At 42.6% G+C, this 27,502-nt stretch overlaps 1 protein-coding gene across 2 annotated transcripts; it reads left to right on the top strand.

Moving 5' to 3' along the window:
• The first annotated feature begins 140 nt into the window (after positions 1–140).
• On the top strand, positions 141–27,502 carry LOC142424682 (uncharacterized). 2 transcript variants are annotated; one of them, XM_075530079.1, is made up of 5 exons: positions 142–194; positions 643–820; positions 15,430–15,624; positions 23,316–23,442; positions 24,786–27,502. In XM_075530079.1, exons 3-5 carry the CDS (start codon positions 15,610–15,612, stop codon positions 26,240–26,242), a joined length of 1,599 nt encoding a protein of 532 aa, XP_075386194.1. In that variant the 5' UTR covers positions 142–194; positions 643–820; positions 15,430–15,609; the 3' UTR covers positions 26,243–27,502. The 2 variants fall into 2 exon arrangements, with proteins under 2 accessions (XP_075386195.1, XP_075386194.1); XM_075530080.1 differs by lacking the exon at positions 643–820 and having other exon boundaries at positions 141–194.

Genomic DNA, 27,502 nt, shown 5'->3' with positions numbered 1-27,502 from the left:
GCAGGGTTTCCAGACTAAGAATGAATGAATCCATTGCCACTCAGGGCCCTGAGCCTCACCTCCAGGCCCCGCCCTCCCCAACTCCCCCATTATCTCCAGGCACCGCCCCTCTATTCCCACGTGATGCAATTTCCTGAGGACCCCACTTCCTCCGCCTGAGAAGATCCGAGCGAGCGTCCCACGTGTTTCTACGGGTGAGTGAGTTTCGTGTTTCTGTGCTGAGCCCAGGTGCGGAGTCCCCGCAGGCCTGGCTCCCCAGCTGTGTCCGGGGTCCTGCGGACGTTACGCTTCCCGCACCCCGTCCGCCAGTGTTCCAGGTCGCCGCCAGCCCCTGGGACATTTCCAGTGAAATCCTTTCGGAGCTGGCTACAGGCCTCTGCCCTGGGCCCGGGAGTCCTCTGGCCGCTTTTCTTGCTCAGAGCTCCGCCTGCACCCTCACCCCTCCCTCCCGAAAGGCGTGGGTTCTTCCTGGGGCCGGTCCTTTCCGTGTCAGGTCACGGGCCTGAGAGCATGGGGACCCCAGAGTGGCCTTACTAAGAGTTTAACTTCTCAGCACCTTGCTTTGCAAAATGGTACCATCGCAGCACGGTCCCAAATCCCCGCATAGTTTAAGTCCTCACAGAGATTGCAATCTCCCCACAGAGTAAACCTCCATTGAGTGCTTTCTGCCCTGGAAGCAAGATCGTAGCTAATATGACCGCCAGGCAGAGGGGGCTTTGGAGTGCGGCCAGCTCCAGGAAAGGTTTTCGTTTGGACCTTTTCGGTGTGGACCTGAGTAATCTTGAGACCTGCATAGAAGTTTCTTGGAACCAAATTCTAAGTATGTAAATTCTTTTTTCCTTTTGAATTATTTTTTCATATGTTAACTGGTTCTCCAATTTGTTTGAATTTACTGTGTAAGAACTGTGTCCTACTAATAGCTCCTCATTTTAAAATGTGTCGTAATTATTTCTAATACAAGATAACTTCCAGATATATAACTCTTACATATCTTAAGAGAGGATCTTATTAAAATAAGCTACCATTTTCTCTATGCCCCCACTGCATGGTAATGCTGGAATGCGCTAGCCTTTTATCAAAGTGTTCTTGATAGAGGTTTGTGTGACCCTCTGCACTGCAGTGGATTCTGGGAGTGATGCCATAGCACCTTAAACTCCTCCTTATTGTTTCTAGAATATAATCCACGTGGTACCAGATGGCCACCTCATGGGACACAACTGCTTTCATTTCAAGGAGCTGCCAGTCCTGTAACCACTGGAGCAGGAGGGCTTCTTCACAGACTAATTTAGATAGGCCACGCTGACATGTTTTTCATTATGGACATGGTGATTCTTTATGGGAATTGTTTTTGTTATTTTGATTTGGTCATATTTTCAACATGACATCCATGTGCATACTTAGACATGCATATGTGATCATGTTCAATTTCCCCTTTGGTTAGGTGTCATGGAGGTAAATCCATCTCGTGGCTACGTCGTGTTACAGAGTAGAACAATTCCATTGTGTTCTGGAGCATCATATTGGTGGAAGCAGATCTCCTGTTCTTCCACAGTAATGCAGGCTGTTTACCCCTTGAAGCCTCAGGGGGGCAGTCTAGTGCAAGCTGTTTATGCCACCTGGAAAAGTTCATTGTCCCTGACCCACCAAAACAAACTCACTGCCACAAAGTCAATTCTGACTCATAGTGTTCCTCTGTAGGTGTCTGAGATCAAAATCAACACAGGAGCAACCAGCCTCATTTTCCTCTTGCAGATGTGCTGGTGGGGTTGAACTGCCAGCCTTGAGGGTAGCAAATGAAGCCAGAATCCATTTCTTTCCCCTTAGAAATGAACCAAATCAAGCAGATGCCATCAAATCCGCACCAACTCCTGCAGACTCCATGTGTGTCAGAGCACAGCACTGTTGCAGAGGGGTTTCAGTGACTGGTTTCTCAAAGTGCATCACCCAGACTTTCTTCCCTGGAGACTCTGAGTAGACACAAACTTCCAATCGCTCCATGAACACTTATCCATGGTAACCATCTGTAATGCTCAGGGACATCAAAAACAAAGCAAGATACCCATGTGTGCGCATACACACAATTAGAAAAGCCAGAACCTGTATCAGTTGGAAATATTTCAGAGAAGGAAAACTCAAAACTAAAGTGAAGTTGAGTTTCGAACTATAACATGAGAAACCACACAGTTGAATTTGTAAAATTTGCAGTGCCCAGAAAAATAAAGTCATTCTGTTAATTTTCAGCTATCAAGTTTTTATATGAATCATACAGATATACTGTAACTGAACTGGACTTTTTACAGTAACTACAGCATAAAATTAATATCAACTTTAATAGATCTTCAAGAGAGATGTTATATGTAAATAGCTTAATGTTCTTTCTGAGTTTTCATGGAAGATAAATCCTAAAGATTTTTAAGATGTACAGTATTTGAGGAATTAAAAAAGATTTATTACATTATTCTCTTTAGCATAATATTGTACTGTTAGAATAATCTCTTAGGAATAGATCTGCAGCAGCTTGAAAAGGTTCATGGATAAATTGCATCATTTTTATTCCATTTTTCCATGACCTTTTTGAAAGCCCCTTGTGAATTCATGGCATGAATGATTGGCTACCAATGAGCTCCTGTATCTCAATTCGATAACAGTTGGATAAATAGCAGTCATTTTTCCTAACATATGATTCCCTATGGTGACCATATGTGGTTTCAGAGTAAAACTCATCGTAATATTTTCAGTGGCTAATGTCAGAAGTTGGGTGATTTCTTCTAAGGTACTGCTACTTTGCCTTCAGTCTCCAGTCTTTTGTTTGATAGCTGAGCACTCAGTTGGTCGCATTACTCGGGACTCCACTTAAGGATCTACATCTTGAAGTGTGAGTGCTTAATGTCAGAGCCCTGTATTTCCTGATGTGTCATGAATTAGCTTCCCTTACAAATTGGTGAGTGTTTTCTCTGGGGCAGCTTTTCTTTTTCTGTTGGTCTTTCATGTGTTACTAGAATGGTACTTTATTGTATGTGGAATATATCAACAAAAGCACCCCTTTGTCACAGTGGGTTAAACATTGGGCTGCTACCGCAAGGGCAGCTGTGCAAACTCGGCAGACATGCGCAGAAGATGAGTCTGCCTGCTCCAGTAAAGATGTACAGGCGTGGGAGTCCCATAGGGAGTTCTACTCTGATAGCTCTGCTGTGAGTTGGACCAGATGTGGTGGCAGGCAGTCCTGTGTGGACAAGTCAATGGCTTATTCTTGACCACTTATTGGATATTTGACACTAAATGCAGTTAGATTCACATTTTTGTGCACTCTTGTGAAGTGCAAAAAAAATTGCAACAGTTTTGGGAACTGATCTATTTGTGGAGGAGAGTTGTTTTGGAAATGCTACCTTTTTATTGACTTCAGTCTTTTTGTATATCTTCATTGATGAGTCAATGACACACCTTTCTGACATCCTTTATCCTTGTTAAAATTCATTTGGGCAACCTGGGGCTTAACTATTCTTAAAACATGTGAAGTACACTCCCTCCTGATACCCTGTGGTCTGGTATTTTCTCCTCCAGGAACAAACTCTTGGTTAATTCCTTAGTTAATTCCATCAACAAACTCTTGGTTAATCCCTTGGTTAATTCCATCACATCCTTCAAATCACTGTTATCAATGAGTTCAATTAATTCGAATACTAAGCACAGAGGACGAAGCTCTCCCCTAAACAAAAGTGTCCCATAAGCAGACACGCGGAATGATTTCACTGTAGAAGTCAGCTGAGAGAGTGCCTGTGTGTCCTTCCCCCTGTTTTGAGGACAGAAGTTTGCTCTGGGTCCTAACTAGATGAATTCATTAGAGGCAGTGAAAAGAATAGCTTTCTGGTTGTTAGCTGCCATCTAGTTTCCCCACTTTAGAACGACACGATGCACCCATGCAGTGGGTTATGCGTTGGGTTCCTCACCACACATCTCAGCAATTCAAAACTACTAACTGGTCCCCAGGAGAAAGACAAGGCTTTCTATTTCTTTAAAGAATTGCGGTTTCAGAAACCCACAGGGCCTGTGCTACTCTGCCCTGTAGGGATGGTTTGAGTCAGAATTGACTCAATGACAGTGATTTTTTTTTAATATACAACAGAACAAAACCGTGCCTTGTTCTTTAAGAATGGAATGGTGAATTTGGGCTCTTCACATCTTGGTCATAAACCTGAAAGCCCCCATTTGCATTTCTTATTAACTGTTGCTTGTTTTGTTTTATTTTCTTGCTAGTGTGTCTTCATGCTCTTTTTATTTTTCCAGTGTGGGCATTTCCATGTATTCTTACTGCTAATGAGCTTTTCATTTGGTGAGTGAACATGGAGCTTCCCTTTCCTGGCCATGAAGACCTGGGCGCTCTTTGACTCCTCCAGCCTGTACATTGAGAGTTGAAGTCTTTGAGCAACTGAAATCTGAGCATTTGCAAACTCATCACAGGACCCTCCCATGTTGTTAAAATCTTGATCGTGCCAGGGTTTGCTGTTCCCTAAAGTGATCATTTTTGTTTCTCCCTACACTAGCTCACGACATGTAAACATGATTGTGTTACTGCATAGATTCCACCTCTGTTGCATTTCTCATAAAAGTTAAGTCCATTGACCTTGTGTTTTTGTTCTTGTTAGTTGTTGTGGATTCATTTTCAACTCATAGCCACCTCACATGTCCAGGGTAGAACTCTTGGCTTTGGAATGGTGTGTCCTCTCAGAACATATTTGCCTTGTTTTGTTTTGATTTGTTCAATGTTGTATCTGCTTTGCCTGGTGTTTATATTCTCTCAATCAATCTAATAAATGAAAGAGCCGGATATATGGGCCTGAGGTAAGCTGTCTTTGTCTGACACTCATGGCTTTCTGGGGAAAATGAGTTCCACTTATCTGAATTCAATAGTTTGTTTTTTCCATCTCCTATTCGTACTACACAGAAGATCTCCAGATCACCTCTGTAACTGATGACTGACAGACTAACAAACTCATGGCATATGAACGGAAATGTAGCTGCCAGGCATTTAGCTGTACACTCATGGACCTGCATGCCGACCTGTTTCAACAACTCCCCATTTGAGCACTACGGAAATGTACTTACTGGTTGGGGACTTTCTTCAGCTGTATCCTATTGAGAAGAACATCTGCTTAAAAGACACAAGAGGACTAAATGAGCCAATGTGGCTAAATCTTTTTGGAAATTGCTTCAAAATTGTGGTTGCGGAATAAATGCACTGTTACCATGAACATGCTGTGTGAGAGACCCTACTGGTTATTGGTGTAAATGATTGGTTGCTGACCATGGCCTCTGTGGTTCAAGCAAACCGGGCACATCAAGGGAGGTCGATGAGGCTGTTTGCGCCCATAAAGAATGAGTCTTGGAAACACTACTGAGCAGTTTCACTCACTGTTTTATATTCAGAATGGGTTAGAATTGACCCAAAAGCACTGCATGTGGCTTTTGTTCATCATAAAGGAATGGAACTTAGACTTGTGAAGGCTTTAAAATACGTCACTTGGTGCACTGTGCGGATGAGACTTTTGAGAGGCTAATTGGATTGACATTTACATTCCACTGCCAGAGCAGAATTGTAGAGTGACCGTGGCCACTCGTGTCACTGTACATTATAGCTGTGCTGTGAAATTTTAGCATCAAAGTACAGCCTTTTCTATGCTGTTGTTAGGTGTCATCGTGTCCACTCCAACACCTAAAACACTATAGCAGAACGAAGCATGGCCCTGTCCTGCACCATCCTCACAAATGTCCCCATGTTTGAGCCCATTGTCACAGCCCCTGTGTTTGTCCATTTTGTTGAAGGCCTTTCTATTTTTTGCTTCTCTTTTCCCTTACCAAGCATTATGGCCTTCTCCAGGGACTGGTCTCTCCTGAAAAAAGTGGTAACAAAAGTATGACAAGTCATAGAGGCCAGCCTCACGGCTGAGAGAACGCTAGCGGTCATCATGTTCAGCTAGTCTGCTTTCCATGATCTGTAAATGTGAAAAAGTCTTGGAGTGGCCCATCTCAAAGCCTGGTGTGTAAGTCCTTGCACAGTTTAACAGTTAAATACAGTGAAATTCAGTCAAAGTAAAAGAAAATTGAAATCTTAACTACTTTTTGCCAATCAGCCAAAAGAAGGGTATGTTATACAGAGTTCTCTAGAGAAACAAAACCAGGACCCTTAGGATTTTATGTATATTTATATAGGTAGATAACCTAAGAAATAAACAACTAATTAATCTACACAGCAATACAAATGGCTCCATGCAACTCACTTCCAATAGACAGTTAGTGCACTGGCAGTCCTTTCAGTCTTGAGGGCCACCGGGTGCAAGTCAAGGAAGCACACAGCTGAGTCCCATGTAGAACAATTCAGACTGTCCAGCCACAGGCAGCAAACAGCAAGGCAGGTCACCAACAGCCAGATGACAGGGTCCAACAGTCTCCAGCCCAAACGATGTGCACTCCAGTAGTGTGGCGAAGCAAGTCTTGAAGATGCCTCAAACTACAGCGACACATTCCACAGGTTAGGTGTCCCACAGGTAGTGTAGCTTGCAAATTGAGGCAGAGAACCAGCTAAGGCAGCCACACACTGGTCCGATCATCACAATGCAAGAGACAAGAAAGGCGAGGCTTGCAAAACCATTTATCTCTGCCCTTCAATTACTCCCACACATTCATTTGCCAGGTTGGCACAATAAACCTACCTATCACAAAGGGCATGCTATTATGATACTTCACATATTGTGCTCTTTTGTCAGTATATCCTGTGAGCTTAGTGTGTATTTATGTGTGGATCCAGGTCGTTTTTGACGGGAGCAGTCCATAATAATTACATGACAGTAGCTTTACGTCTCAGAGTGGGAGAAGTTTTGCGAATACCTATGTTCTATTGTTACCTTTCACTGTCGCCCTATTTCCCTTTTCAATAGCCTAGTCTCTCCATGAAGGTACAAAATACACAAATGTGCAACCATAGAGTGAATGAAAAGTAGGGGAGTAACATGGAAACACTGTAGAAAATGTCATAATTTCCCCCAAATAATGACCTGTTTCAGTAGGTAATATGCCAGCTCTTCATCCAAGAGAATACCATGAATTCAGGGCTTTGGGTTGCTACTTTGTTGGTTCACATCAGTAGCTCTCCAGTGGCTAATGAAGGGCTACAGGAAAAAATTTAAATTCTGCAGTGTTTTCCTGTTGTTACCTTGCTTTCACCCTGTGCTTCATGTTCTGATAAATATTCTGGGTGGTCTGGTGCGAGGAGGTGAATTTCTCTCCTCCCTCCAGTAGAAGAGAGGATATAAATCTCGAGGCTTTTATTTTTGATCATTTGTCTGGTTTATGTGATCTGACTGTTCTCTTTTCTGAACCATAAAAAGAGAGAGGAATTAGCTTGCACTTGGTCACAGACAAACTGTCCGGAGATAAGCTCATTGTGCTAGAAGAATGCAGTCCTTGGGATAGCATGCCATTAGTGAGGAAGTGAGTGTAGGGAGTGAAGGGATGAGGCTGCCAGCTAAACCCTGATGGTGATCCTTAATAGAACAAGACCCCTGTGTCTAATCGCCATGTGAAGTCCCAGTTTCCCAGAACTGTCCTCTTCTCCCTTTTCACATATTGCAGTGAATGGTACCTTGCTGAACCAGATAGATGGGATGTTTTTTGACACCGTGACGGTTGAACAGGTGGCCGTGGACTTCTAGGGACAATAGGCATTGCTGGATCTTTCTTTTTTTTTTTTTCCTAACCCTAACCCTAACCCTAACCCTAGCTGGATCTTTCTTAGAGGAAACTTCTGTAGACATGTGATGAAGGAAACTTAGAAACCTGGCCTCAGTAGGCATGAGTATTTTCATTGAAAAGACAAATGTCTTACTCAGTGATGCTACTCTATATATGGACTGAGTCATGGGAATACCTTGTTAAATGAACAGGTGTAGCAATCTCCTCTCAGGAGCATGCAGGTCATGCTTCCCCCATGAATATAAGGCTCTTTGTATCATACTAGTGACATCGAGTGTCACTGAGTCTACTAAGTGTCCTTACATGTTAGAAATGTGAGTGTTGACTTTTGGTGCAGAGAGAATATGTGTGTTGTTCCATGCAAGTGCTCTATGTTTTTTACAAGGTGACCATGATTCTTTTATTAGAAATAGAATTACACCCACCTAAAACCCACAGACCTAGAGGAACAGAGCATTGACGCGGTGTCAGGGAAGTGTTGGTTATCTTTTCAGATTTTCCTTGTGATGTGCCTTTCTCCAAGAGCAGCTTGTCAGATTCACATTTTCGCCATCATGACACAGTGTGGTGGGGGGACCTTAGTTAGCTTAGCTTGTCTAGGACAATAAAACTATAGACACTGACATATGCATAAGGAAGAGCTTTACATTAAGAAGTAAACTCCCCCACCCCCATCATGATCCGAATTCTACTTTGCAGGTCTGACTAGAGAGGATGTACACTGGTGCAGATAGGAGTGGAGGCACAGGGAATCCAGGGCGGATGATACCTTCAGGACCAGGGGTGTGAGTGGCGATACGTGGAAGGTAGAGGGAGAGTGGTTTGGAAAGAGGGAACCAATTACAAGGATCTACGTGGGACCTCCTCCCTGGGGGACAGACAACAGGAAATGGGGTGAAGGGACACGTCGGACAGATCAAGATGTGACAAAATAATAATTTATAAATTAGCAAGGGCTCATGAGGGAGAGGGAACGGGGAGGGATGGGGAAAAAAAGAGGACCTGATGCCAAGGGCTTAAGTGGAGAGTAAATGCTTTGAGAATGATGAGGCCAATGAATGTACAGATGTGCTTTACACAATTGATGTATGTATGGATTGTGATGAGTTGTATGAGCCCCTAATAAAACATTTTTAAAAAAGGTAAACTTTATCAAGAGAATATTCCAACCCAGACGCCATGGGTCCAATGCTAACTGGAGCATCCATGGCTCGGTGTGTTCCAGTCCCTAAACTTTAGTTTTGCAGTGTGCATCAACCCTTTCTGCTGTCCAGTTCAATACATGTGTATGTATCATATACATATATGTGTCTATATATGTAACTATGTAGTCACTATGTGCACAGAAATTCCTTGTTTTAGTTCACAAATTCATCAGTATATAAGTAGCTTCAACACTACAGAAAAATATAGGACTCTAAATCCATGATTCATCATAAAATGGGTGGAAAGAAATTCCTTGTTTCAGGGTCCTAATCTCACTAATTTTGTACGTCCTTTTCTGTAAGTTAAATGCTGTAATCTTTATCATGCTGTATTTTCTTCAATCATGTTTAAAAGACTTGTTTTATTCAGCAAGGCAACTCGCTTGCCATTGTGTGCCCGTCTCTTCGGTATGGGTTTAGAGTACAGCTTGATTATTGCACGTTTATTGTCTACCAATCAGTACACATACGTCTTCACTGTTTGAAGGGTGTTCACAGCTGTTAGGGAACCTTCATAGAGCTGGAGTAGATCTTGTGACCTTGCTGTAGGACAGTAACATTTCCCTATTGCACATGTTATATTCACAGCTATCAGAGATAGGTGCAGAATTACAAGACACGTTCAGCACTCCTCTAAGGCAGCTGCTTTTCTAGGGTTTGTTTACAACCTAAGGGAGATCCCTCCCTTCAGACCTGCAGGTAACACCTTCTTTTCTGGTCATCGATTTCTATACTTTCTCTTAAATGAAAACTGGCTCTGACCGAAGTGATGATCTCTAAAGACAAATAGTTCACATACAGATTATTTTAACTTCTAAGGAAGCCCGATAGATGAATTCATAGATCTCAGGGCTTTGCAACATAGTCATACAGATAGAGATGTTTTCTTGGGGAAACTGAGAATTCCAAGACTACAACAGGAAACCCACCCTGACAACCCATCTCTCCCTGCCTCAGAGCCTAGTTCTTGTGCTCACTTGATCATAAACATCCCTGTAGCCCATTCCTGAAGGTGAGGTTTGTCCCTGGGTTCACACTGACTTCCCTCACTGTGTCTCACACAGTGCTAGCTGGCCATGTCCCACATTCCAGCTATGGATTTTCAGTTATAGCTCATCCTTGACCCCTCTGTAACTGGTCAGTCAGCTCTTCCTGGAGCCTGCATATTCTTAGCACAAGCATCAGGTTATATTGGGCAATCCACTGCAAGCCTTGCCGTGGAGCCTGACACACCCAGGACATCAGTGATTACTGAAGAGGAATGCAGAGGGGGCACAGCTCTGAGGCTGCCCCAAGTCTCCCCTAGGCTCCTCCAGAGTCATGAGTATACACTTATTTGATGTTAAATAGTTTCCATGGTCTCTTACTTTCACTCGGCTTCGCTTAGGTGTAGTTCGTATCTGCTACCTGTTTAGTGTTTCCTGTGTGTGTCTGCGATCAAAGGTGTTCCCAATGCTGCCCAGTGTTCTCTAAGAACACCCCCCAGAAGCAACCTACCGTCATCAACCTTGGGTCTACTCTAGCTTCATCTGGACTAACCCAAGCATGGCTGTTCCAATAAGCAAGGTACTGGAGAATAAATTATATTGATTTGTTGATCATGCTGACGTAATTTCTGGGTAATCACCATTTAATCTGTCCCTCACCACCCCTTTACTTCCCAGTTTGTGCTCGGAACCCAGGTGAGCCTGGAGACAGATAATTCGAGGTGCTGAAATGGGGGCAGATGTGGGTCTTAGATCAGGCTATGATGTGTGGGAAGGTAATAGATCGTTCTTGGTTATATGTTTTGTGCTGCCTGGAAGGTAACAGATCCTGGAACCTGGGCAGAGGGCCTTATCCTAGGCCAGGTACCCTCAGCCAATAGGTATGTATGACAGGCTCAGGGAGGAACTCTGCCTTTTGCCTCTTGAAGCCTCTGGGAATGCGCTCAAAGGTACTCAGTCCTGTGCCATTATCCGGATTTTGAAACATCCACTAGTGACTTCTTATTTGCTGATTTGTCTACACCAAGGCCTCACTTTCACTGCAGAGTTTATTGAGATATCCATGTGCCCAGGGAGCCTGGTCAGCATTTCACAGGGAAGGTCAGAGAGGGGTTGGCCTGCTGCTGTTATCCTGAGACAGTCTTTGAGGACTTACTTCTCCATGAGTGAAGAACCCCAGTGTGCTCTGAGGGGGAGTTCCTGTCACTGGACACACAGGGTGTCCATAGGATTGACACGTTTCAAGTATGGGGGTGAAGATAGAGCCCCACTTGCAGTATGTCCTGTGTGGTTAAGTTATTGGCTCACACCAATCAAAAGGACGCAGGGAGCCAAATAGGTTAGGGCCATCAGCTAACGCTGGTAGAGGGGGTAAACAAAATCTTTCTCTGGACCTTTCCCTAGGTCTGGGCCAGTGTTAGTTTTGAAACATGGATACAGTGGTTTCAATGCATGCACCTTAAATTTTCTCCCTCCTACATCTCTTGTGACATGAGTGTCCACTGGGAGTGAGCAGCAGGAGGGGACGATGGCAGAATAACAAGTAATAAATATGCCTTATTTAACATGGGTTTTGAAACTGAGATTTACAAATTAGTAAATAAATACAACTGAACGCTCCGGTACCTTGCTTACTGGTTAACACATCCCTGCATTTGTGTAAGGGCAGAAAAGGCTGCTTGAGGCCAGGACACAGTAGAGGGGAGATCCACAAGAGACCTGTGATAGCCCTTGGACATACTATTTATCACATATAAACATTTATAAGCCACTTTATTTTGCCAACTACCGTGAATCAGACACAAATGATTTAAAAGTTTGCTGAAATTTGCTTGTGATTCCTGGTTAGTTCCTTACATGGACGTAAAATCTGAGAGAGAAGACTGTTCCACATACATAATTAGCAATGTGAGTTTCTTGATGGGTTAGATTTGGGTTCGGTGTAGGGTTGTAAAGTGCTAGAGGCAGAGTCTGTAGGTAAGATTGGATTCTAGATCCTGGGAATAATGTTCCCTGTTCAAAAACGCGAGTCAATGGATAGAAATAGAGCAAAAGTGTCATGAGGTAAGAGTCAGGTGTTAGTGGACAGTTTAAAGGTCTTTATGTTTAGGATTGTCCTGCCTAACAGCCTATATTTGGAGTTGAGTTGGGTTTATGTGTTTGTAAGTTTGGCTTGTGAATTTGAGACATTGGATCTTAAAGTTAGGATTCAGATAATAGAATATATTCAAAGCTGTGTTCCTGATTTTAAAAATGGGATTAAATGAATAAGGATAGTTTTAGAGTGTCTGGTGTTTTATTTTTTTTCATTGGATGTGGGTATCAATGAATGTTCAGAGTGTGATAGACATTCCGGATGGTAAGGAGCTTTTCCGGTAGTTAGGGGTTCAGTGTTTTAAAAGATTATCAGTGTGTTGTGAGGATGTTCAGCATGGTAAGGTGTAAGGTTTAATGGTTTGGGAGTTTTTGATTAGCACTTATTGGTTAGTGAGCAAAGTACCAAAAGTTATTTTTATGTGTTGAAATATATCTTACTATGTTTTTATATTTATTAGCTGTTGATGGCATATCTTGAATATTTTATGGATATGATCATTAATTTATGATTAGAGGAATTTTAATTTATTTTTGGAAACCCCTTTTCTTCCTTTAAAAAAATCTCATTGTGATTGCTCTAGTTAGAACATACAGTCATTTTTTAATATCAGTAATGAAATTGGATATCTATGTTTGTCCTTTTTCTGAGGTGGGGTTTTTCTCTTTCCTTTAAATGTGACATTTTGACTTTTCAAAAAATAAGAATGTATATTAGCATATTAACATATTGAACTATATCTGTTTTGTGTTAGATTTATAGAGTTGTGTTTTTTTAACATGAAAAGCCTTTGATTGGTATGTTTCATGTATCTATTTAGATCATTAATTTTTTGCATTATTTGCTATATCACAGTGCTTATTTTCTTATGTTAAATCAACTCTTGGACAGATTCCAATTAATCATGGTATATTAATTATTTTAATGTGTTGTCTCACTCAGTTCCCAATATATTTAAGAACTTTTTCATGTAGATCCATTTTCAATCTTGGTCTACAGTTTTCTTAAAGTATTATTATCTGTCCTTGGTATCAGGTTATTACTGGTCTGATAGAAAATGTTAGTAATGTCCTCTCACAACCATTGTCATGTTTGCACCAATAACTTGAACTTAAACAAACAGAAAAAGTGAAGTGTTTATTCATACTGTGTGAATCCTTTGTTGTCTAGCTACCAGAACCTTCAACTTTAATCTGTCTTACACTTAGCCTTGAAGTTTCCCATGGAGTTTCATCTTGATTCAATTGATCATAGACCTTCTTAGCATCTTGCAAGCCATTCAACTCTCACAGATCATTTGCTCTGCTTGGATCCTCTTTTCTTACAGTTGACCACTCAGTGTAGAGTGATAAATGATTTACACGAGTTTTGACAGGCACATCGTCACTCACACCTGAACAACTGTGTGCTGCCCTCACACTTGAGTCTGTTTGGGAAATACTGAGCCATAAGACATGCTGTGTGGATCTTAGAGAATTTCATTCAGCTTACCTCCAGGAGAATGGTGTAAATCAATGACACAGGAATTCCTCAGTGATTTTTGTCATCACTTTGTTCTGTCATTACTATTATTGTTTAAATCGTTTTATTGGGGGCTCTTACAACTCATCACAATCCATACGTCCATCCATGTGTCAAGCACATTTGTACATTTGTTGCCATCATCATTCTCAAAACATTTGCTCTCTACTCGAACCCCTGGTATCAGCTCCTCATTTCCCCCACCCCATGAACCCTTGATAATGTATAAATTATTGTTATTTGGTCATGTCTTTCACTGTCTGACGTCTGCCTTCACTCACTTTTCTGTTGTCTGTTCCCAGAGATGGGGTTACATGTAGATCCTTGTAATTGATTCTCCCTCTCTCCCTCCTTCCCTCCACCCTCCCCGTATCATCACTCTCACCAATGGTCCTGAAGGATTCATCTGTCCTAGATTCCCTGTGTTTCTAGTTTCCATCTGTACCACTGTACATCCTCTGGTCTAGGCGGATTTGTAAGGTAGAATTGGGATGATGATAGTGGAGGAGAGGAAGCATTGAAGAACTAGAGGAAAATTATATGTTTCATTGTTGATACACTGTACTCTGACTGGCTCATCTCCTCCCTGTGAACCTTCTATAAGGGGATGTCCAGGTGCCTACAGATGCACTTTGGGTCTCCACTGTCCACCTTGCCCTCATTCACAATGAGGTGAATTTTTTGTTCTTTGATGCCCGGCCCATCAACACCTTGTGATCACAAGGCTGCTGTGCTTCTTCCATGGGGGTTTTGTTGCTTCTCAGGTAGATAGCCTCCTGTTTATCTTCAACCCTTTAAGACCCCAGACACTATATATTTTGATAGCGAGGCACCCTCATCTTTCTTTACCACATTTCCTTATGCACCCATTTTGTCTTCAGCGATCATGTCGGGAAGGTGAGCATCATGGAATGCCAGTTTTATAGAACAAAGTGTTCTTGCATTGAGGGAGTTATTGAGTGGAGGCCCAATGTCCATCTGCTACCCTAATACTAAACCTCTAAATAAATGCATGTAGGTCTATTTCTCAATCATCATCATATAAATATATTTACATATATACATTCTTGTATTTAGACCTCTATAAATGCCCTTTGCCTCCCAGTTCTTGCCTCTATTTCCTTTTATTTTACTCTTGTCCCACTATCATGCTAAGTCTTCATTTGAGTTTCAGTAATTCCTCTAGGTTACATTGCCCTTGATCAAGCCCTACCAGGCCTCTTACACCCTCCTCACCATGGATATGTGTTTACTATTAAGCCCTGGTGTTGACATGTGTTAAGAGTTGGACTGCTAACCTCATGGTCAGAAGTACAAACCCACTAACTGTCTGTCATGGCTTTAGAGTCTCTGAAACTCTGTAGAGCCGTTCTCCTGTGTCCCATTGCCTGCTTATCCATCTAACTCTACTTGTTGATGAGCTTTAAAGTGTCTCTAAAGTGATTGTACAATTTATATTTCCTCTAGAAAATAATCATCAGTTTATAATAGCTCTTTATACAACCCACTTAAAATGTTCCAGATGCTTTAATTAACATAATCATCTTGAAGGTTCATTAATTTTTTATTCTCCTTCAGAGTCACACAGTAAAGAATTGATAATTTTGTGTGTTGTGAGGTAGGGATCCAGCTTTTTTGTTTCTTCTTTTTGACATGTATATTTGATTGTGCAATCTATTTACTTAAAGTCATATTTTACTCACATGTCTGAAAAGTATGAATTTTAGATTTTATTGCTCATTGTGCACACGTGTTTTCTGTCACTCAATAAGGAACCGTTAACAGTATTGGGGACTTAGTGTAAGAAGAGAAACAGAACTGTAACAGCATCTGGATGTACGGGTTATGTATTACTCACATTGTATTCTCCCATCAGCCTTCAGGTTTTGAATCACCAGCAGCTGAGATGGAGGAGGAAGACGTGCCTGGATTGGGTGTTACTATTTCTGGGATGTCCTCATGAGCGATTGAAGTTTGTGAACATCATTCGCGCTGATCGAGATAAGACAAACATAGAGCTTCCCAGTTGCCGGCTGTGTCCTAAAGACCAAAGAAAATGACCAAGACTCAGGTGATCCTTTTCTGTATTTCCTCCTGGAAGTGTAGTAACCTGAATTATACTGATTCGGTTCCTTGGAAAAGTAGAAATGTGAAATAGTAGAAGTTAGAGATAAACTTTGACTCTGACTTCAGCATTGGACTTGAGAAGATTAGGAATATATTCGTCATAGGATTAAAACTAAGGGAATCACATTGACTATAATACGTCACTAAGGTTTTTTGGATGTCATTATCTTTCAACTCATATTCATTGTTCTTTTTTTTTCTTTCATTTTATTGGGTTCTCATACAACTCTTATCTCAATCCATTCATTCATAAAAGCACATTTGTACATTTGTTGCTATCATCATTCTCAAAACATTTGCTTTCTACTTGAGCCCTTAGCATCAGTTCCTCATCCCCCCACCCCATGAACCCTTGATAGTTTATAAATTATTGTTATTTTGTCATGTCTTATACTGTCCGACATCTGCCGTCACCCTCTTTTCTGTTGTCCATCCCCAGGGAGGGAGTTACATGTAGATCCTTGTAATCTGTTTCCCCTTGCTCCCTCCTTTCCTCCACCTTCCCGGTATCACCACTCTCAGCACTGGTCCTGAAGAGTTCATCTGTCCTGGATTCCCTGTTTCTAGTTTCCATCTGTACCAGTGTACATCCTCTGGTCCAGGCGGATTTGTAAGGTAGAATTGGGATCATCATAGGGAGGGCAGAAAGCATTGAAGAACTAGAGAAAAGTTGCATGTTTCATCATTGCTACATTGTACCCTGACTGGCTCGTCTCCTCACAACCCTTCCGTAAGGGGATGTCCAGTTCCCTACAGATGGACTTTGGGTCCCCACACCGTACCCCTCCCCCCCATATTCACAATGATATGATTTTTTGTTCTTTGATGCTTGATAACTGATGCATCCAGACCTCATGATCACACAGACTGCTGTGATTCTTCCATGTGGGCTTTGTTGTTCTGAGCTAGGTTGCTGCTTATTTACCTTTAAGACTCCAGATGCTATATCTTTCCATAGCCAGGCATCATCAGCTTTCTTCACCACATTTGCTTAAGCACCCACTTTGTCTTCAGCAATCATGTTAGGAAGGTGAGCATCATGGAATGCCAGTTTAATAGAACAAACTGGTCTTGCATTAACGGAGTACTTGAGTGGAGGACCAATGTCCATCTGCTACCTTAATACTAAACCTATAAATAAATACACATAGGTCTATATCCCAATCCTATGTAAATATATTTACGTATATACATTCCTGTATTTAGACCTGTATAAATACCTTGTGCCTCCCAGTTCTTTACTCTATTTCCTTTTACTTTCCTCTTGTCCCACTGTCATTTATTTTCCTTGATAATCCCCACAAGTCCTCTTACTGCTCTCCACTGATATTGGATCACTTGTTGATCCCTTGTCCCTGGATTGTAACACTACTTCCTTTCCCCCAGCTTCCCTTCACCCATGTCTCCCCAGAACTGTAGGTCCCGTTGTTTTCTCCTCCAGCTAGTTTATCTAGCCCCTCTTATCTAAATAGACCTGCAGCAAAGCAACAGTGACAAAAAGAAAAGCTTGTAAATAGTTCAAGGTTTCTCTGTTGACCTTTAGGAGTGTTTTCCCCTCCCCCCAGAAGAATTTTCTTCATAGGACAGCACTGAAGCTACAGTTCAGGGAGAGGGATATGTCTGATACAAGCACTTGGGAGCAAATGAAGAGGGAGGAAGAGAGAGTGGAGCTCATCGTGGCCCACAAGCCTTAAGGACGATATTCCTGCTCAGAGCAGCCAATGGACAGAGAGGACCATATGGCCAAACCCACTATGAGACATGAGAAACGTCAATAACCCATAGCCCTACAGGGGACAACACTGGAGACACTGGGAATTGCACCTGATCTGGCACCACGACACCGAGTCAAAACACTATGGGCATGCAACAGAACAGCAAGGAGAGCAGAGCAAAGATGTCCCAAGGGAGGACCCAAAGAGACCTGACAACCCATCAGACTCAACGCTAATGCTTAGTTTTTTTTGTTTTTAAACATTTTATTAGGGGCTCATACAACTCTTACCACAATCCATACATACACATACATAATTTGTATAAAGCACATCTGTACATTCTTTGCCCTAATCATTTTCAAAGTATTTGCTCTCCACTTAAGCCCTTTGCATCAGGTCCTCTTTTTCCCACTCCCTCCTCGCTCCCCGCCTCCCTCATAAGCCCTTGATAATTTATAAATTATTATTTTGTCATATCTTGCCCTGTCCGGCATCTCCCTTCACCCCCTTTTCTGTTGTCCACCCCCCAGGGAGAAGGTCACATGTAGATTCTTGTAATCGTTTCCCCCTTTCCAACCCACTCACCTGCTACTTTCCCAGTATCGCCCCTCACACCACTGGTCCTGAAAGTATCATCCACCCTGGATTCCCTGTGCCTCCAGCTCCTATATGCACCAGTGTACAACCTCTGCTCTATCCAGACTTGCAAGGTAGAATTCAAATCATGGTAATTGGGGGGAAGGAAGCATTTAGGATCTGGGGGAAAGCTGTATTCTTCATTGGTGCTACATCGCACCCTGACTGACTCATCTCCTTCTCTGGACACCTCTGTGAGGGGATCTCCAGGTAAGGCCTAGTGTTTAAGGACAAATAAGATCACTTCTTTAGGAGAGTTCAGTATTCCATGGGATTTTTGTCTTTGTAAATTTCTTTCATGCTGTCTGAGGTGATGTATTACATATTCTCCCAAACAGCAGCCTTCTCATTAATGCCTCTGAAATGGGCATTGTAGCAATAGGAGTTCTAAAATGGTTGACAGCTTCTCGCCTCCTCAAACTATAGTTGTAGGACAGAGTTAACCGTCAGCCTCAGCCCTGATTCATGTGAGGCAGAACTTAAATATACTGATACCCTCCAGTACTTTTCCACTTCTGACACCAGTTATCTTTCCCACAGTCCTCTCCTTCTCAGCTCATTAATTGTTGCAGTGGCCATGTACAAATTACATTCCAGGGTCACAGGTACAAGTTTTATTAAGTAGCAGAATATAACTTGGTATGAGAATCAATAGGCTACATATTAGGATTCATATTGAAGAATCATGTAGGCAAATCTGCTCTTCTTCAGGGCAGGCCTGTTCTGTCTGTCCCTCTCAGACATTTTGCCCTAAAGGTAGGCTCATTTCTCAGTTCTATCTGTGTAGGCTCCTCTCATCTCCTTGGGGATCTCCTTCTCTTGATCTTACCTGCCTGTCCCACTATCTTGCCTAAAAAGCTCTTTCTGGACCTGTCACCTTTGGCTCTGTCACTATGTCCCTCTTCCCTGGTCATTATCTCCATTGATACAACTCTTGACCCCTGATTATTACAGTTCATTGTGCAGGAGCAGCAGTAGACCAGTCCCTATGAGGTAGAGGTTCAAGATATTCTATGATTTGCCCTCCAGCATCTCACAAAACCAAATAGCCGTCAAGTAAATAAGTCTGCAGGATGTGGAGACTGGTGAGTCTCAAATCTATAAGTGAGGTGTCAGCCTGGAGGTTTGTCCTCATGGATGTGTTTCCAAAGGCTGATGAACCAGATCATTAGGTCAGACAACAGTCCACTTCACTACAAGGTGAAGTTGTAGTATCCGGTCAGAGAATAGGTTGCAGGGGCTGAGGGACCCACATTGAAAGGTCACCCAGCAGGCTGTTGGTTCCTGGAGTGGAGGAAACTCTCAAATCAGGTCACATGGGTGCCTCCTAGTTGCAGGGATATCAAGGACATGGCTCATGCATTTCTGGAAGCTGGCAACCCGGGGATTCATTCTGAACTCTGGCTCCATGGCAACAAAACCAAATCAACAGGTCAGGTGACAGGCCAATGTCTCACTGTTTCTTCTCAACCATGCTGGCAGGCAGTTCTCTCTCTCCCTCCCTCTCGCTCTTGATATGATGGCTTCTTTGGCCAACCTTGCACCTTCTGTGCCCAGGCAAGACTAGGAGGGCTCCAGAGGTCGAGCCAATGGCAACAGAACTAGGAGGGGCCCATTGAAGAGCTTGTGATGAAATATGGCAGGTCAAAGATTTTGTCGATGAGCTTTCTGATCTTGGTCCTGATCTGTTGCTTCTTGGTCCTGATCCTGAATTGTACCTTTTTCATTAATAAACAACTTTGATCTATGAGTTTTGTGTGGCCATAGAAACGGATTATCACATCCAGAAGACAGACAAAGAGTGGTGTAGGTGGAATGACTTGTGTAAGAAGATCTGAGGTATGTTTGACCTCCCACCTGTAAACTAAGCCTGATAGCTCGTGCCACGGAAGGTACAGAGCCTTGCATAATGGTAACAATGCTAAGACTCTGATTCCATTTCCCAGCGTACTGCAAACTTGTTTGTCAATATAAACTGGTGTCGTTTTATGTATTGAGTACTACTTCTAGCTCTTTCAGATCCTTTCACTGCTACTCAAAATTCTAATTGTATGAGTGGGTACATTATTATTGGGGTATGAGTGTCCCCAGCACTCAGCGGTCCACAGGAGTGACAATGATTGTGGGAAATATTAAATAGACACTGACAGCAGTGCACAGGACTTGAGAGAGTGAATATATTTTTCTTTTTTTTTTATAAGAGTTTATTGGGGCTCATACAATTCTTTTCACAGTTCATAATATACATACATCAAGTGTATAAAGCACATCTGTACAGTCTTTGCCCTAATCATTTTTTTCTCTTTTCTTTTACATTTTATTAGGGACTCATACAACTCTTACCACAATCCATACATATACATACATCAATTGTATAAAGCACATCCATACATTCCCTGCCCCAATCATTCTCAAGGCATTTGCTCTCCACTTAATCCCCTTGCATCAGGTCCTCTTTTTTTTCCCCCTCCCTCCCCTTTCCCCGCTCCCTCATGTGCCCTTGGTAATTTATACATCGTTATTTTGTCATATCTTGCCCTATCCGGAGTCTCCCTTCCCACCTTCTCTGCTGTCCCTCTCCCAGGGAAGAGGTCACATGTGGATCCTTGTAATCAGTTCCCCCTTTCCAACCCACTCACCCTCCACTCTCCAAGCATCGTCCCTCACACCCTTGGTCCTGAAGGTATCATCCACCCTGGATTCCCTGTACCTCCAGCCCTCATATGTACCAGTGTACAGCCTCTGTCCTATCCAGCCCTGCAAGGTAGAATTCGGATCATAGTAGTTGGGGGGAAGAAGCATCCAGGATCTGGGGGAAAGCTGTGTTCTTCATCGATACTACCTCACACCCTAATTAACCCATCTCCTCTCCTAAACCCCTCTATGAGGGGATCTCCATTGGCCGACACTTGGGCCTTGGGTCTCCACTCTGCGCTTCCCCCTTCATTTAATATGATATATATATACATACACATATATACATATACACATATATACACATACATACACACACATATCTTTTTTTTTTTTGCATGATGCCTTATACCTGGTCCCTTGGGCACCTCGTGATCGCACGGGCCGGTGTGCTTCTTCCATGTGGGCTTATTTGCTTCTGAGCTAGATGGCCGCTTGTTCACCTTCAAGCCTTTAAGACCCCAGACACTATCTCTTTTGATAGCCGGGCACCATCAGCTTTCTTCACATTTGCTTGCAATATCCCGGCGTGGAGGAGGGAGCCAGTGGAGAGGTCTGGGAGGCTGGCCCCAGCACCATAAATTAAGTGGATTCCTGCCCCTCCCCCGAAAAGAATTTGTTCCAAAGGACGACATTGACTCTGCAGCTCTGGGAGATGGACACATTTGATCAGAGCACACGGGAGCTGATGAAGGGGCAGGAGGAGAGAGTAGAGCACAGCCTGGCCCACCAGGCCGTGATGATGATGTTCCTGAGTAGAGCAGCCAGTCCACAGAGAGAACAACATGGCTGGCCCTACTATGAGACATGATGCCCCTCAGTGACTAAGGGCGATACAGGGGACAGCACCGGAGACACAGTGTGGGAATTGCACCTGACCTGATCCCACCACACCGAGGCAAATCACTGGGGGAGTGCAGCAGAACAGCAAGGGAATGGAGTGGCAAGGTCCCCAGGGAATGCTGAAAGTGGACTTTGGGGCCAGGGCGTGATGCCCCAACAGACTGGACTGGAAAACACTCCTAAGGGCCAGCAAACGATCCCTGAACTAACTACAAGCTTTTCTCTTGTGAACTGTTTTGTTCTGTTCTTTGTCAGTGGTTTGTTTTTGTTGTTTTGTTGTCTGGTTGTATACTGTTGCTTTGATTTCCTCTGTCTAGTTTTCGTGCATGTTAGTGACTCCACACGTCTGTCTGAATAGGACAGGCTGGATGAACTATCTGGAGGAAAAACAACGGGACCGACAGTTCTGGGGGGACTTGGGGTGGGGGGTAGTGGGGGTAAGGAAGTGGTGTTAACAAACCCAGGGACAAGGGAAAAATATGGGACCCCAAATGGTAGAGAAGGGGGAGTGGCAGGCCTGGTGGGAAATGATCAAGGGTAAGGTTGCTTAGAGAAGAGGTATACTCTAGCCCAGGTGGCGATGAAGCATGGTAGTAGGGCAGGAGGAAAGTCAAGGGAGACGGAGGAAAGAGCTAGGAGTCAAAGGGCATTCATGGAGGTCTAGACAAAGACATGTACATGCAAATATATATAGGAGGATGGGGAAATAGATCTATGTGTCTATATTTATAGGTCAAGTATTAAGGTGGCGGAAGGACCTTGGGCCTCTACTCAAACACTCCCTCAATGCATGAATACCTTCTTCTATTAAATTGGAACTCTATGATGCTCACTCTCCCGACACAACGGCTGGAGCCAAAGTGGGTGAACAAGTAAATGTGGTGAAGAAAGCTGATGGTGCCCGGCTATCAAAAGAGATAGTGACTGGGATCTTAAAGGCTTGAAGATAAACAAGCGGCCATCTAGCTCAGAAGCAACAAAGTCCACATGGAAGAACACACCAGCCGGTGTGATCGAGTGGTCCCAAAGGGATCAGTTACCAGGCATCAAAGAACAAAAAATCATATCATTGACTGCACACCTCAATGATAGGATCGCTGAAGACAAATGGGTGTATATTTTTCAATGGATATATATAATGTAGCTTAGAAATCATTGATAAGGCATGCATGTCACACAGTTAAACATATACATAGTTGATGGATAATGTCATAAGCAGGTAATATAGTAAACAAGGAGGTAAGTCACCATCTGGACCTAGTGTTAGTTGACCTCAAACCCCCTATCCCCACCCTGAGCCATGCCCAGGAGTTTACTATGTTTATGGTGGCTTGACTGTAGTACCTCATTGCTCTCATCTACAGATAACCTTCAGGCATAGTGAAGTAGCCAGACCCAGAAATGATTCTTCTACTGTGATAGCTTCTTTAAGGCTGCTCCTTAATGGAGTGTGATTGGGCAAGGAGGGGGCGTTTACGGGGGGAAACACACACCCACATTATTTGGCCTGGAGAAAATGTATTTCAAAACATTTGTATCTCAGAACCATGGAGATCTTTCTCTAAATAAGGCTTGTTTTCCATGCTATAGTTGAAATTTAAAAATAAAGTCAAATACTCTGTATCAAATCTTCAGTTTACCACACATTGTTGAATGCACTGTCATAGAATAGTTTTTATTACTGTAAGATATGTTTTTAAATCTTCAACCAGAAAATACTGTATTAAACAGACTACTCTAACTACAGGAATCGCTGACATTCAACGATGTGGCTGTAAAGTTCACCTTGGAGGAATGGCAGCTCCTGAACCCTGCTCAGAAGACATTATGTCATAATGTGATGTTGGAGAACTATCGCAACCTGCTTTCCATTGGTGAGGAGAATACTACCTTAAGTGTTAAAATCTTTGCATAAAATTTGGTTTTCTCAAAGAGGGCGATTCTCATTGCATTCTTGTTATGGTGCTAGGTTAGTGGTACAGTCTTCTACCCTTGAGAGAACACCCTATACTTTGTTGCTTTGAGCATTATTATCCCATAAATAAAACATTTTGCAGACTTCACAAACTTAAGCTTAATTTTGGTGTCTGAGGTTCTGTAATTTCTCATCAACTGGTTATCTAGTTGTCTCCACAGAAGCTTTCTCCCAATTAGAACAAGGAGAAAACTGTGGTCTGTACTAGAAAAAAGCCATAGTGCAGTTTTTCAGGTGAGTGAGCATAAAACCTTATCACATCCACAGTAAGTGTCAGATAGTACATTAAAGTGTGTACTTCTTTGAATGTGAGACCTTACTTTGCCTAGAAGTTTTGCGAAATACTCCTCTAAGTCTTTTGAGATTAGATTTCCATTTATTTAATTTACACTATTGGTTCCAAATTTTTCTTGATAGTAGTTCGTACACTCCATCTGTCAATTATTAGTGGATGCTTGCAGCTATTCTCATTTTCAGTCATGCCTTGTCACCCACTGAAGGTTCCAGAGCATTGCTGCATTCACATCATTGCTGCTGTCTGTACGTAAGGAAGTTAAAACCTGAGGGGCTCTTGTTCCAAAAGTAGATCAACAGGTTCTCCTCCCAGTCTGAATTTCTGGAGATTCCACTAATCCCTGTGCACCATGGGTGACCCTGCTTGTATTTGAAATACCGGATGTCATTGCTTCCGTAATCACAGCAGCATGAAGGCCACCACAGGACTATACTAGAATACAGGCTACATAAGCATAAGGAATATGTTTGTGTACCATAACGCCTTTCATAAATAGCTGTAAAAATGGAACATTCTGCATTTTTCACGTTCCCAACGTTGTCTAGTACTGAGTTGTCTTTCATTGAAGATTGATAGAGAGAATACAACTGACCTCTAGCAGTTGAAATTAGTAGGTCTTACTATCCCTGTCGTCTTTGGGTCTCAGTGTCTTGCATATATTTACATTCTTAGAATATTTTCATGGTCCTATTTAAGCAATTACCAAATCAATGTTCATTCATTATTTTCACATTCAATCTGGTTTCTACAGTCATTGCTTTTACCATTTGTATTGTTTACACAATTTTATTTCCACCATTGTCCAAGAAACATTAAGCATAGTGTTTTATTTGCATTCATTAAGAGTGCTGTCACTAAAGAGCTACCTTGTATCAATCAAGGGGTGTTTTCAAGGTTCCATTGTAAATGAAAATAATGAAGAGTTTCAATGTTCTGTTCTTTTATAGAGATCCCAAAAGTTGATCATTTGCTCGATCAGTCGCAACATGGAAGGAAGGTCGACAGAACCGAACAGTTCTATAAATTTAATACATTGGAAAATATTCTTCATCAGCACAAAAACAATTTTCCTCGAAACGAAAATTATGAGATAGTTCGCATACATGAAAAAATAGGAAAACCAGATTTAATCATACATGTATTAAATCATAAGAGTAGTAGCGAAATAAAGAAGTTAATTGTGCTCAGTGGAGATGAGGAAACTTTTTCGATTGTTGAAGAAAACCAATTTTGTACTGAAGTGAAATTCTCTGTGTGTGAAAAATCCAGTAGGATGAAGTCACAAAGCATTCAGCATCAGGAACCTGACAAAGTTGAGAAACCAGGCATAGGTAATAAATGTGGGAAAAACTTCATCAAGGAGTGGTTCCTCTGTGAGGATGTACAAGATAAGACCTATGAATGCAGTCAGTGTGGGCAGGAATTCGACAAAGTATTCAAACTCACTGCACATTGTCGAACAGCTCATAAAGGACAAAAACCATATACATGCTTAGAATGCGGCAAAGCTTGTCACAGTAAATCATACCTCCAGGAACATCAGAAAACTCATGTGGCAGGGATGCCCTGTGTATGCAGTGAATGTGGGAAAGGCTTCACCAGGAACAGTGATCTCAGTGCTCATCAGCGAACTCATAGTGGAGAGAAAGCCCATGTACGTGGTAATTGTGGTAAAGCTTTCAGCCAGAAGCAATGCCTTACAGCACAGCAGACATTTCACACAAGAAAGAAACCCCATGTATGCGGTGAATGTGTAAAAGCCTTAAGCTGTAAACAATCCCTTATAGCAAATCAGACATTTCACACAGGAATGAAACCCCATGTATGTGGTGAATGTGGAAAAACCTTTAGTTGGAAGAATGTTCTCACTGCTCATCAGCGAACTCATACTGGGGAGAAACCGTATGTATGTGGTGGATGTGGGAAAGCCTTTATCAGGAAGAATGCTCTCACTGTTCATCAGCAAACTCATAATGGAGAGAAACCCCATGTATGTGGTGAATGTGGAAAAACCTTTACCTGGAAGTATTCTCTAACTGCTCATCAGCGAACTCATACTGGAGAAAAACCCCATGTATGTGGTGAATGTGGAAAAGCTTTCAGCTGGAAACTATATCTTACAGCACATCACACATGTCACACAGGAAAGAATCCCCATGTGTGTGGTCAATGTGGAAAAGCCTTTATCAGGAAGAAGAACCTCACTTTTCATCAGCGAACTCATACTGGAGAGAAACCCTATTTATGCGGTGAATGTGGAAAAGCCTTTAACAGGAAGGATGGTCTCACTGCTCATCAGCGAATTCATACTGGAGAGAAACCCCATGTGTGCGCTGAGTGTGGTAAAGCCTTTATCAGGAAGCATATGCTCACTGCTCATCAGCGAATTCATACTGGAGAATAACCTTATATATGCAGTGAGTGTGGTAAAGCTTTCAGCCGAGAGCGATCCCTTACAGCACATCAGAAATTTCACACAGGAATGAAACCCCATATATGTGGTTAATGTGGGAACACCTTTATCTTGAAGAATGAACTCACTGTTCATCAGCAAACTCATACTGGGTCAAAAGCACATGTATGTAGTGAATGTGGTAAAGCTTTCAGCCAGAAACGATTCTTCATAGCACATCAGACATTTCACACAGGAAAGACGCCCTTTGCATAACATAAACGTGGAAAATCATATCTGCCACTCAGGTATCCATCAACATGAGAAAATTCTTAATGAGAAAACTTTTCAATGGTGTAAGTGTAGCAAAGCTTTCAAAACCCAGGAAGCGGCTCTAGAGTTTGGCCTGGGCTTTTTGTGGGGCCAAACGGTTGTGACTTAAAATGTGGCTACCCAGTTTGTGAATTGCTGTCCCTCTACTGATGACCCACCACTGTGGGGAGAGGAAGAGGAGCGTCCAGACCTTCCCAGGGCATGTAGGCACCTCATTTCTCTTCCAGCTTCCAGTGTCCAAAAGAGAGTTGGATCTCCTATTTCTGGATCACAGCTATACCAAGCAGTAGAGTGCCCACCCAAATGCCAGGAGTGCCTGCCCCACCTGCGTGCTCTTTGTTACACCCCACCCCCTACCCCCTGACAGCACAAAAAATAAGAATGAAGGAAATGGAAGACGTTTGGGGATAATTAGTCCAGACGACTTAAGGACCACAGCAAACCTCAGCCTCCACAACCCTGAGACCAGAAAAACTAGATGGTGCCGAGCTACCACTGCTAATTACTTCAAAAAGGATCACAATAGAGGGACCTGAGGAGAGTGAGAGTGCAAAGTGGAACAAAACCCCCAATCATAGACTAGGCTTACTGCTCTGATGGATACTTGTAATCCCAACAATGTCCTTTAGCAGCTTCACTCCAGAAATTGTACTTCCTCCTCTGACTCAGCTTTCAGCCAAAAAACATACAGACATGGAGGGGAAGAATAACATTCGAGAGGTACACACTCCACAATATTACCACGTGTTCAAAACCAAAAGGACAGCATTTGCTAATGGATAAAACTCTTGAAAGCAGGAAGGGACAGGAAAGAACGATGAATAATTATGGGGGGAAACAGGGAGGGCGGAAGTGGGAAGAGTGCTTGTTTTTCTTGGGAACTGCAGTCAATGTACAAATTGATGAATATAAAACCAATTTACCCTGTAAAATTTTAAA

This window comes from Tenrec ecaudatus, chromosome 13, assembly GCF_050624435.1.
Source record: "Tenrec ecaudatus isolate mTenEca1 chromosome 13, mTenEca1.hap1, whole genome shotgun sequence".
NCBI classification, from domain to species: Eukaryota; Metazoa; Chordata; class Mammalia; order Afrosoricida; family Tenrecidae; genus Tenrec; species Tenrec ecaudatus.
The sequence above is the reverse complement of the archived record's forward strand: the minus strand, read 5'-3'. Positions and strand labels throughout refer to the sequence as shown.